The sequence below is a fragment of the Macrobrachium rosenbergii genome, chromosome 6 (assembly GCF_040412425.1).
Source record: "Macrobrachium rosenbergii isolate ZJJX-2024 chromosome 6, ASM4041242v1, whole genome shotgun sequence".
NCBI classification, from domain to species: Eukaryota; Metazoa; Arthropoda; class Malacostraca; order Decapoda; family Palaemonidae; genus Macrobrachium; species Macrobrachium rosenbergii.
In genome coordinates, this window is record NC_089746.1 from 7,166,379 (window position 1) to 7,179,694 (window position 13,316).

General features: G+C 38.0%; 1 protein-coding gene across 2 annotated transcripts in view; it reads left to right on the plus strand.

Annotated features, from left to right (window-relative positions):
* The first annotated feature begins 2,867 nt into the window (after positions 1-2,867).
* Pgant2 (polypeptide N-acetylgalactosaminyltransferase 2) overlaps positions 2,868-13,316 on the plus strand; it is a 311,225-nt gene continuing 300,776 nt past the window's right edge. The window contains exon 1 of one of the 2 annotated variants that reach the window (XM_067104808.1): positions 2,868-3,097. In XM_067104808.1, the coding sequence (XP_066960909.1) occupies positions 3,008-3,097 (90 nt within the window). In that variant the 5' untranslated portion in view covers positions 2,868-3,007. The remainder of the gene's footprint in view (positions 3,098-13,316) is intronic. The other variant, XM_067104807.1, reaches the window with a different exon arrangement.

Below are 13,316 nucleotides of genomic sequence, written 5' to 3' on the forward strand. Positions count from 1 at the left end.
TTTTCCGTAGCCAGACTCCCGGAATAAAGAAAAAAATCGACGAAACATTGCTACAACTTTTGTCCATTCAGGACCGATGCGTTCCTTGAAAGCCTTCAAAACCAGTTTCAGATATAGAATCGAAGAGAAAGCATTTTCCATAATATAATCATATTGTTTTAATTATAAGAAAACATTTTAAATAAAGTCCTTGTTAATTATTTTTATGTGTTGACTCGGAAAAAAATAATCACTAAATTATTAGCTTACTGTATCCACCAATATCAACCGGTGGGTGTGGCCATGAAAGTGACAGGCTGACAGGACAGCTAATCGTGTGATGCAACCAGTTGATCTTGGCAATACAGTGTTCATGTTCTTTTCTTAATACTTTCTTTGAAAGTAAAATTATTTGTGCCATGTTTCTTTGTAAACCACTTCAAAAGTAATGCTTTCCTTACAAATATTGATCTACATTTTCTTTTAATGACATTTTTATGTTTCCTAGGCCTAAGCTGTATAGTTTTCGATATCACTGTGCTCCTGATTTCTGGCGGGAAAGCATAGGAAGTTATCCACACAGTCCTCTAACTTCGAGTTATCTTTTCACCTGATAATAAACCAAAATCAATCAGAAGGGATTAACATTCTTGGTTAAAAGGAGTGTGCTGCATAGGCTTTAGTCATAATACTAAAATACTAAACACTATTTGAATTAACATCTGTCTTCTCGATATAAGACACATTATCTGCTATTCTTTAAAGAAAAAATAAGGTAAAATAACCCCTTTAGTAAACTATCTTCGATCTCAGTAGCCTAAGATTTTTTCTACCGGTTAGCCTTACAAATCAATATCGTCACACAGGTAATTTGAAGATAGATTAATTTTCAAAAGCCAAAGAAAACTTTATTTGCAATTAATGTTGTATTTCAAAAAATTTAGTCATAAGTGATGAGCCTTGCTAGGTCTTTTGTCATATATATGCTGCCGAAACAGTTACGTTTCGAGCAGCATGTTGCATCAGTACTGTTAACCTCAGCATACCGGGCTTTGAGTTAAGCACTGACGATCCCTATCGTAGAGACAAACTCTCAGATATTTCACACATTTGTGAACATGTGTACTCAAAAAGAGGAAATATTTTTAGAACGATAAAAAAAATCGCGTTGCACTCTGTTGAACAGCCCTGTAAGATACTCTCTCATCCAATACTTCGATTTACTGTGATAATGTAACCCATCTTCTCACTTTTCATTTTGAATATTTAAGTTACTTTAAGCTTGTCTTGGAGAAGCAACCGTGTCATACGAATAAATCTGGTGCTAAGAAATCAAGGGTTCTGTTGTTTAGTCGACTCGTTTCTTCTTTGTAGGCCTAGTTGATACAGCTTTAAAGTGACCTGGTTTGTTCCTGTCTTCCGTTATTTTCCTTCTTGACACGGCTTTTCGTCTATAATAGTGACTCCTGCCCATCTCTTTCGTAAATTTTCTTTCTTCTCCTCAAGGTGGGGCTCCTCTCACCGATCAGAACTGTTCTTCTAGCTTCTTATAACCTGAAGAAGAGTAATCCCTCCTCCCAACTGGTAGGGGTGGGTGGGTGGTGGTGAGTGATGACTTGTCTCCGTGGAAATAACTGGTTCCAGTTTCCTACAATCTTCCATCTTTCCAGATGGGATCCATGCTTCCCTCTGTGATCAGACCATCCGGTAAGTGTTATTAAAAAAAGGCACCATTCCGCCAAAGTACTACCTTAACCCTCAAAACTTAGAATTTATTTGTTATAGCAACAGCAAACAAGTAAAAATGCGCCGAAGTTTCTTTGACGCAATAGAGTTTTCTGTACAGCGTATAGTCAAGTCCACCGAAAATAAATCTATCTTTCGGTGGTCTCGGTATAATGCTGTATGAGCCGCGGCCCATGAAACTTTCAGCCACGGCCAAATGGTTGCCTGTCCTAAAGCGTTGCCAAACGCACGATCATGACTAACATTAACCTTAAAATAGAACCAATTGAGCTAGGGGGCTGCAATTTGGTATGTTTGATGATTGGAGGATGGATGATCAACATACCAATTTGCAGCCCTCTAGCCTCAGTAGTTTTTAAGATTTGAGGGCGGACAGAAAAAGTGCTGACAGAAAAAGTGTGGACGGACAGCCAAAGCCATCTCAATAGTTTTCTTTTACAGAAACTAAAGTAGTCTAGTAATCCTGTAAATAAAATTTAAGATATACTTCCATAATTTATGTCAAGTATTTAAATACTGTCACTGTTAGAGTAATTCTCATCGCTCTTTCCAAACACGTTACACAGTACTGCCTAGGCCAACTTTTTGTTCGGGATATGAATAGACAGACCTTCCCAGAATTCATATTTATTCTGGTTAATTGATCTTTTTTTGTATTTTCTATTATTGATAAGTTGGCATTTTCCTTCCTGTTACTTCATCACAATTATAATTCTTCTGAATTATATATAGGCGTCACAGCTGTGACTGTTACAACACTTTAAAAATGCCGCTTGGCATTAACGACAGTACGCCTTGGATAACCATCAGATTTGAGGCTTACCATGAGATCAACGTGGAACTGGTCTCTGAATTTGCGTTAAATTATCCAGTTACTCTGCTTTGGCAACGAACTCAGATGCAATCACCATGCAGTTAGATGACTGCCTGACCATTTTGCGTTAATTGTTCGAATGGTAGGCTATGAAATCACTTGGGCTCTCCTTATCGATAATTCTGCTGTGGCAGGTTTATCAGGAGAATGGTGGCACCTGTGTATAACAGTGGCATTGATGCCGAAAGCCACCAGTTCAAGAGCGCCGAATGCGGCCCCCGTCGGTAGGTAGGACGGGGATGTGTGTCTTGCGGGAGGGGGGCGGGAGGCCGGCTGGGAGACGTAAGGAGCGAGGCAGCCAGCCAGTGGCAGCAGAGGCAGACCCGACTACAGTATCTAGCGAGGGCTGCCTGGCAGTGTTAATCGTGGCGTTCTAGTGTAAAGATATCGGCCGCTCCTCGCTGTACGATGCGAAGGAACTGCAAAGTATTCATATTCCTCTCTTTCGTGTGGACCTTTGGCGTTGTTGTGTATCTCAACACCAGCAAGGATGTCAAGGTGAGAAGCCATGCTTGTTTCGGGGTACGGCGAGAGATACCTTAGAGGGGCTTAAAACATGAGTGAGGGGAAACGAAATTTTCTTCGAGACGGTGATGGGAACTCGAAGGGAGAGAGAGAGAGAGCGTGTGTCCCAGAGAGTGAGAGGGAGAGAGAGAGAGAGAGATGTGATGATGCCTGGATGACTTGTAAACCGTGAAACCAACACAACCCCTCCTCTCTTTAAAGACCCGGTTTTGAAACGGGAATATGGATCGTCGTTTTTGTGAGCTTCCCTTTTGCATTACGAGTGTGTTCAGATTGTTTAGGATAACACGACTGTCTCTTCAGAAAAAAGGGCCAGTTTGCAGGCGTGGTGTATTGATTTTGCGCACTTTGAAGTGATAGCAGTGGGGGTGGGTGGGATGTAGTGCCTGTATTTTTCCCCTTATGTTCTTACAGCCTGCAGTATTGAATAGTGTATGAAGCCGTGTTACGATGCATCAATGCAGGCCGATGTTGTTTGCTAAATGGCAGAATTTGCCGGGTGGGTCTTTTTGTCTCGAAGCTGGTGAAGCACGTAGCCTAGGCTAGTGCAGGATCAACAGATACGATACTATAGCTGGGACAAACACTGCTCTCGTGATGATCAGCAGGAATTTTGATAGTTGAGATCGTGGCATCTGGTTAGCTGGCGTAAAAATGCCATTTATACGTTCATTACGGATAGAATTTAGGGTTTGTTTTATATTAATCTTTGTTGGAAGATGCTAATTTTATCATCTTCGGCAAATGTTTGCTAAATCCTTCTGTATTAGATAGGGGTCTTTGTTTCATCTGACCATCGGATGCTGTATCAGGGATGAAACTATGTAAATATGAACTTGTGTAATCCCGAAGCTTTTCCTTATAGGCCTAGGTTACCTACACACACACACACACATGGAGAAGTGAGATAGGTGGAAATTGCATCTGTTAAGAAGACGATAATGATTCACACACATACATGTGTACTGTATATGTGTTTCTTCGAGACAAATGTTGGGATAAATGGAGGGAGTTTAGCCAACTTCCCTGTATGGGAGTGATGTGTTTCGGTTGGAATAAAAGGTTGCCATGTTTTTTTTCCCTTAGGATTCACGCTTAATTCATGGGAACGCCTTATTGGTAAAAAAAAGAAGAAGAATGTATGCATTAGTACGTTGAACCTAGATCAAACGAAATGTAAAGCAGATTGAAAAATGATGAGGTCTTAACTGAATGGGAACATACACCGGCTTCGCGAATGAGGGGGATAATAAGGATTAGGGGAAGCAAAACAGCCGGGGGAACAGGACTCACCAGTTTAGGGATTACTGACCTTGGCAGTGCGTAGGGAGAGGCAGCCACTTGACAAGTGTTCAGGTGGTGTCTCAAAAGCGCGTTTTCTGGTGTCTCGCAATCTTTCAGCCAAACATCGCACCAGCATTTGTGGCAGATTTTTTGGGAGTTGTGTGTGCTTGTTTGCTAACATAGGTAACTGCAGTTTTTCACCAATATAGTAGAAAACTATGGGGTTCTTCCTGCAAAATGTTATCTGTAGAATGTTATAAGATGTCATAAAAAGTTCCTTTTTGACACGGAACGTTAACCTTTGAAGTTTCCGTGGAAGAGGGGATTGTAATTACTTTGGAAAAGGAAATGTAACGGCATTTAAATTGGGAAGATCGTAAAGGTAACTATGGAGCGTCAGTAAACAGGTTATGTGATTGTGATCCAGTATTGCGAAAGGGTGGAAAACGGCCTGAGGAATTATGCATGAAAAATCAGCAATTAAGCAATATGGCATTGAAGTGTCGAAGCTGAAGACGACTTTACAACTTTGGAGTAAAGCTGGAATATATTATCAAGGAGAGGCAAATAAGCTGTTAAAAGTGTTAAAAGCACTTGATAACTAAGGTAGCAATTAAAACTCAAAATGCTGACGGAAAAGGACGAAATTTCATCTATCTCAAACAATATTGAAGAATTGAAAAAAGGAGTGCAATGTAAAAGGGAAATATCGCAGCCAGAAACTGTGTCAGGGAGGTATCGTAATTATGTTACCGGTCTCCATTCAAAGGTCCCATAGGGGACGTTTAGTTTTAGGGAAAAAGAAAAAGTATTGTAGAAAGTTTTAGGAGTCCATTTTGTATGAAAGGGAGGATGAAAGATTATAAAACTTCTATCTCTATATGAAGGCCAAAAAGTTACCTTTTTAATCTCTTTGTAATGCCATACAAAGTGTCAAATATTATCATTGGAATACAATGAACAGTCATTTTGTAACAAGTGTAGATGTTTAACCAGATAATTTAGATGTGTGTGATGTTAATAGGTGACAAGCAGATACTAAGACCTGAAGCTTTGTTTAGGAATGGTTTTTGCAGCTTTAAGAATTTACAGTACTAGGGCAACAGTCTAGTAATTTCTGTTTAATGGTACGATCAGGAAAAGTGATAGGTATATCCGTAACAGTATGAAATAAACAGGAAGCTGTGGGTATGACAAACTATCAGGTAGGACTTGATTCCACAATAGACTCTTTCCCAGAGAGTTAGTTTCTTTTCAGTTTTTTGATGTGACTAAAGATAAACTTGCGTTATTTCAGATTTTTATTCGCATAGGCCTAGGTCAGTAGTTATAGGGAAGAGAACAAAGTTGAGCAACTTCATAGTGTAACCAGGGAATAGGTCAAGAAGTTTTAGAACGTCATAGTTGCTAGGGTGACAATTATTTTGAAGCTTATGGAATTCAGTGATGTAACTAGAAGAAAAAAGCTAGATGGATTTAGTAAAATGGCCGGCAGTTTGAGAGATTTCGTAATGTAACTAGAGAGGGGCTAATTTTTTTTTTTTTAGTAGGTTTGACCAGGCAAAGGGTTAAATGCTTTGGGTTGGAAAAGGTTTTAGCTTTTGAGAACACTTCGGAAAGAAAATAATTTTATAAATGTTCGTGTAGCCTAAATACAGTGGGTTACAAATAGACCTGCATCTTAATTTGTTTTGGGATTTTATGAAAAACGATTGATTGGATGACGAAGGCATAGTGTAAATGCGTGAGAGTTTACTACACAGTGCATTTACCTCACGCCTTTTACTCTGAGAGAGAGAGAGAGAGAGAGAGAGAGAGAGAGAGAGAGAGAGAGAGAGAGAGAGGTTCATCTAACAGCCTTTTCCTCCTTAAGAGTTAACTCCACAGACATCCTTCCGTTTATACGCACGAAGAAGTGAGTTACAATCCGCTTTTACGTATCCCCTTACAGGGAAGAGCTATTGTACGTTGAATTTGTTGTTTTTTCATTTTACGTTAATATCCACCATGGAATAGTACTAATGTTAGTGTGTGTGCGTTTTTCATTTTGATCCAGTGACGATATTATAGCTTGGAATTTGAAGTTGCCGGGTTTTGTAATCGGAATAGCAAGCAAACACGCCGTTCAGTAGAATAATTTAACATTAAATAGTCAGTAATAATAATAATTGTCAGGTGGTTGTGATACCTGCTTCGCCATTAGGAGTGCTAGGATTCGATCCCCTGGATAAGCTTGAGCATCTTAAGCGTATTCCATTAGATCTGTTGATCTGATATGTGAAATAGCTCTCTGGTGGTATATCGACTATGTTGTAAAACATGCAGGATGGAGAAATGCGCGGGGCTAGCAACCTCATTCCAAAATCTTGTTAGAAACCGGAAACGGGTAGAACGTTTTCGAGTCATGCACATCTTTTAAAGAGGAATGTGTGAATATTGATGATGAAATTCAAAATACCAGGTCAGCAACTATGTTCTGTACACGACCTATCTTCTGACTCTTTGACTTGAGTGTGGTCCATATACAGGTAAGATGGGTGACCACCATCGAACTTTGATCTCTGTTGTTATATACCCAACTCATTGCAATCTGTGTTGGGACAAAGGGATTGGGGTAGCAGGGTTATCTTATCTTTTGCACAAACACATTCGTCCTCTTTCGAATGAACACCATATTCATTGGAGGTTTGAATTTTAAGTCAATCGCCCCCGGTGGGCTTGTTCCATATGAATAGGGTTCATCTTCCGAATAATGATAAAACGAAACGGTAAACAATGTTGAACCACTCTTCCAAGGAAATGCAGAGTGCGTATTGCTAAAAGAAATGTTATCATTGCTGATTTTCTTGTTAGTAATATATCATTTGATGGCGGTGAATTTTATGATATACCAGCTGCAAATTTCCAGTTAGTTATGAATTCTACGGTGTTTGACTTCATTTACCATGACTGCAATAAACTTCATTTTGAAATCGTGGACTTGATTGAAGTCGCCAGTGAGTTTTGGCAATTTGGTATAAAACCCGACCCGCGAATGATCGTTAAATTGTTTTCTGTGACAACTTTGCATGTGATAAAATGGTTGTGTTCATATTACTATCATGGGGAAAGTAATCGACTCTTGTTAGTCATTGCCTGTCGCCGCCATCAAGATAGGTCTAGAAGAGGCTTGAAGAACAGTGTTTAAAATCCAGTAAGCCGCTGTTTATCCAAGTAGTGAGTTAGGTACCGAGATGTTATTCGACCGTTGTGGGTGGCAGCTTGACGAGGGAGTGAAAGAGAAAAAGAATCCTCGTTTCAACGGAGTGAAACCAATCATCAGACATTTTCTCTCTCTCTCTCTCTCTCTCTCTCTCTCTCTCTCTCTCTCTCTCTCTCACATAACATGCTGTGCGTTATAATATTCCGGTGTCTCTACCATTGACTATTGGCGGCATAGTCAGTGATCAGATTAAATCAGATGCATATAAAGCCGGTGTGTTTCCTATTTTAGATAAAAAAAATTATGTTTTGCTACATAAAAAGAAACGGCTGTAAACTGTTGCACTGTAGGGTTCGGTGTTAGAATTAAATCACGCCGAACCAAGCTTTGTGCAGAGCGATTCCCCAAGTTAGGATTCAGATTGAACAACATATCGACCGGAAAATCTCTCTACTAGTGGTTCTCAAGTCAAGTCATGGGCCAGAACCCCAATAAAAAAAGAATATAATGTGGACCATTATATTTTTGAGTAACGATAAATAAAACAGACAATAAACATTTTGGATTGGAATGTATTTCTTACACAAGAATTACAACCTTCAGAATGTCATTATAATTTTTAACAAGAATAATACAAATTATTTGTGCTGCATTTCAGTAAATTTAAAAATATATCTGCCAATCTCCAGTTTATTACTAAATACAGTGAACATCCTATGGACCAACCAAAATGTCACCATGTACCACGAGTTGGGAACCACTGGTCTATACGGATGTATGTTATCTTGTATTTGATAAAAATTCATGACCCTTCCGTTCGAAAATGTGCTGAACATTTCCGCACGAGTGAAGTGATGAAGCGTTGACAATGTTCTTGTCTCAGTCGCGTTTCTTCAACATGATTAATTTTTCGGAAGCAGGTCCCTCATTTTCTCACATAAAATTCACCAAAACTTCAAATTAGTTTGCAGTTGTATTCAATCATCTAGTTTTTCAAGTTAATGTTTTGTCATCAGTGTTACGCTTCAGCGAATTTTGGTTTGGTTTGATTTTTCTTTAACTGGTAACTTATTTTTCTATCAGATTTACTCGCCAAACTTTCAAACAATGTTAGTAATTATTTTCAATCAATGTGTATTAATCGACATCATTAAATCAGTTTGCCAATACTGCAAAACGTTCCAGTAATTGTTTTTAGTTTTTTGTAAAAGAAAACTATCGTGCCGGCTTTGTCTGTCCGTCAGGACTTTTTTCTGTCCGCACTTTTTCCGTCCGCCTTCAGATCTTAAACACTACTGAGGCTAGAGGGCTGCAAATTGCTATGTTGATCATCCACCCTCCAATCATCAAACACACCAAATTACAGCCCCCTAGCCTCAGTAGTTTTTTTTTTTTATTTTATTTAAGGTTAAAGTTAGCCATATTCGTGCTTCTGGTAACGATATAGGATAGGCCACCACCGGGCCGTGGTTAAAGTTTCATGGGCTGCGGCTCATACAGCATTATACCGAGACCCCCGAAAGATAGATCTATTTTCGGTGGCCTTGAGTATACGCTGTAGCGGCTGTACAGAAAACTCGATTGCGCCGAAGCAACTTCGGCACATTTTTAACTTGTTTTATTTTCAAATCGGTCCACTGATGTTTCAAATCGTCAGCAATTTTAATAAGTCCGTACGCTAATAGCTGAAATCGACCCGTATTTTTTTTTCAGATTAGTCAGTTACGCTATTGAATCTATTTACCCGTATTTAAAACGATTCCGTATTTTTTTGTCAAAGAAGTTCATCAAGCGTCGCAGTTTAGGTGTTAGAAATGTAATTGATTTATTTATTTATTTTTTAGTTTTCCACCAAATAATGGGTTACTCTTCCTACCCAATAGAGATCTATTCCCCTTCGATACAGTGGATCAGTAACTATGTTTTTGAGACTAAAGTAACTTAAGCCATTGTTCTAAGTAAAAACAAATCCTCAGGCTTAGAGCGACATATAAAACATTCGTTCACGATGATCCTTTCGCTTCATATCGTAAAGACTCTCTTATCGTCGTTCTAACGGAAGAAAGCTGGATATTGCATCAAATCGGCTTCATAATGGCGCCTTATCTTTTGTCTAAGCCGTTGTAGAAAAAAAGGGCGCTTCCTGTGCTCGGCAGTCGTTATTCCCAAGGCTGAAAGGCTTGTTCTTTTTTTTGTATTGAAAAGTACTGACGTTGATAGTTTTGCAATACCTTCTGTCTCTCTTTCTCGATATATATATATATATATATATATATATATATATATATACAGTATATATATATATATATATATATATATATATATATATATATATATATATAATTTTATGTATATTAGTGCATATATATATATATATATATATATATATATATGTATGTGTGTGTGTGTGTGTGTATATATAATGAAGCAGACGACACAGTAACCATTTACTCCAACGTTTCATGATTCGTAATCACATCATCAGGGAGATCTACGACAATAAAATACAATATACTAATATAAATTAATTAAAAGAGCTATGTACAAGGCTTTACTTTAGAAATGTAGAAAGCAGGCTAAGAAAAGTGATAAAAACAGAACTGTTCTTTGATCGCTCATTTTCCGCCTGGTTGTCTTGCTTGCTGACTTCTCGCGGTAACTGTTTGAATGTCCTTCCTGAGAAGTCAGTGCGAGATATAGATCGCCCCAGAGTAATCATGTTTCGTGTCTTGAGTTTTCGTTTTGGAGAGGGGGGGTCCTGCTGCACCCAGCTGGCTGGCTATCTCGGCTCTCGAGACGCCGATGAAATCGCGCGCATGCAAGCAGTAAACCTTCCTTATTGTTTATCCATTAGAGAACATAAACCAGGGAAGACAAATTTGTTCTCCTCACGCTACGGCCGCACGAGTTCATGTTGCGTTCTTTTGTGTTGCTCGAGGGATGAATAAGTAGTCTGCCTGTCAGATGCCAGGTTTGTGATTTATGTAATTAAATAATGGTATGTGTTTTTCTATTTCTTCTTTGTGCTTTGACAGGAGAGACATATCAGGTAAATGCATCATGAAAACAAAGCACATTTTCTTACATTAAATAACAGACATATCTTGTGCAGTAAGCTTTTTTACCGTGGTATATTTTATTTACAATTATGAAGAATCTAATCTCCTTACTTTTTCACAGAAATAATTAATATTCTCGTGCTCATGTCGTACAGTTCTAGACAAACCTTAGGTCTGTCATTTAGTTTTTGAAGGATGAGTAGACATTCAAAAGAAATTACAGAGTTATTTCATTACTTTCCAGCTCGAAAGAAAAATTATATGGAAAGTAAATTCCGATATTGTCATTTACTAAAGACATCAGCAGTACACGAGTCCTTTTTCATATAATTTTTCATTTGGAAGATTTATTGGAATTCTTTTCCTTTGCATCCCCTCGCTTCTAGAAGTGTGCATAGTATGGCGACCGAGATTAATCATTCAGGTTTAAAGTTTGTATCAAATATCCTCTCTCTCTCTCTCTCTCTCTCTCTCTCTCTCTCTCTCTCTCTCTCTCTCTCTCTCTCTCTCTCTCTCTCTCTCTTTTCACGGTTCCTTTATGATCAGCCGGGCGTAGAAGCTTAGCTTTTTCTCTATTTGTTTTTGTGCAAATATCAGCCACATGTTCGCCGTACCTCTGGTCCATCGAACGATCATTGAAGACGACCAGTGTGGGATCTGAGGGCTGGTCATAAATTGGATGGTGGTATCCAATAGACAGCGGTCATTGTCGGTACATAAGCCACGTGAATATCCCTAGGGCAGGTCAAGGGGCTAGTAAATTGTTGTTATAGAAGACTTACCTTCAGTGAGAAAGTACATATAATATATATATATATATATATATATATATATATATATATATATATATATATATATATATATATATATATACATACACATACATATGTATATATACAGTATATATATATATATATATATATATATATATATATATATATATATATATATATATATATATATATACATATATATATATATATATATATATATATATATATATATATATTATATATATATATATATATATATATATATATATATATATATATATATATATATATATATATATATATATATATATATATATATATGCTGTGTAACGTACGACGATACAATGTCCTGTGGTGTATAATGTAAACTAGAGTAAGTAAGGGTAAGCAAGGTCTAAAAAGTATTCTTTAGACATTTAGCTTAAGTATACAACAACCGACCTTGGCAGACTGAGTAGTACCCAGTACTGCACTCAGTCTTCTTAACGATAGACCAGCGCAAGACGCAAAGAATTTCCTTTCAGAAATTTCGTCTTTTGGAAATTTCCACGATGAAATGTTGATGAGTCCGCGGTCCAGATACCAAACCTTTTATGAATTTCGTGACTGCAGAGCTAAAGCGTTAGCTACGAGCCCAGTGTGAAGAAAGAGCGAAATAGGAGAAAGAAAGAATGGAATGAAAGTTCTGAGAAGGTAGCAGCATCGCTGGTAATTTATGTAAATGTTTAGTAACGTAAAAAGTATATACTGTTGCTATATTTTCAGACCATTTCTGTCGTATATCCCCATATAGGAATCAGATTCTTACAGCTTTAGCAGAACGCTATTTCATGAGCATTTTGCTCTCGGAATTTCAGTGACAAAAATTCTAGAATAAAGTCCTTGTGCTCCGTGTGGGAATTTCGCTACTCCGGAAAAGTGTGGCACTCCATTGTCAGCTAAATCTAAACCAGTCTGATTTTTTTTCCACAAAAGGAGTTCACTGTCATGCATGAATCACTGGTTCTTCATGCAAACACATATACGCACACGCACATGAATATTTACGCGGTTTGTGTATTTACTTTCACATTTTGCACAATGGAATGAGTGAAGCACACACGCCGCCTGACGTGTTGATTATCTGTAAATATTCGTGTGTTTGTGTTTGCTTAATTTGGCCTTTCATTTTTTGGCTTTTGTTGGCAGAGTCGTTAAGGTGGGCGAAGAAAAATAAACTAAATGAGACCACCCACTGTCTGTCGATTCTTAACAACGGGGTTAGACCTTTAGATTTCGGAAGGATGTATTCTGAAAATTTTAGATAGTATACATTTCTATTCCATGCGAACGTCACACAGTTTGCCACAGTTGTGAAAGAACTCTACGGTCAATGAAGGAAATATATTTCATGATTTTCTGGAAGAAACTGAAAAAGTTTCACAAAGAGTTCAAACCAAAAGGAAGCTTCAAATCCCAGGATGAAAATTTAACTGTGGGAAAGAAGATTTGGACCATGTGATTGTCATTTTGTATTGAACCAAGATTTCAGATTTTAGTTGTTTGGTAACATCAAAACACTCATGTTATAATGTTGTTCCCTCTCTCGCGTCATTCTTCAGTCGTGCGACTTTTATTTTCCCCTTCCTTTTTCTCTTCCTCACTCTCTCGTATCATACCCTCATTTACAAGCCTCGTCTTTCACTTGCTATCTGCGCCGGTCCCTTCCAGAAAGTGGATCGTTTTTCTCGCCATGAATGGTGGAGGTGTAATGTTTCTTGATATGAATAGGGAAGGTGTAATGTATCTCATCTTCCATTTAAAAAAGGATGTGGAAGTCTAGGTCACGTTATTCATGTCAAGCTCTGTGAATGTTGTCGTTTGTTTGTTCGTGA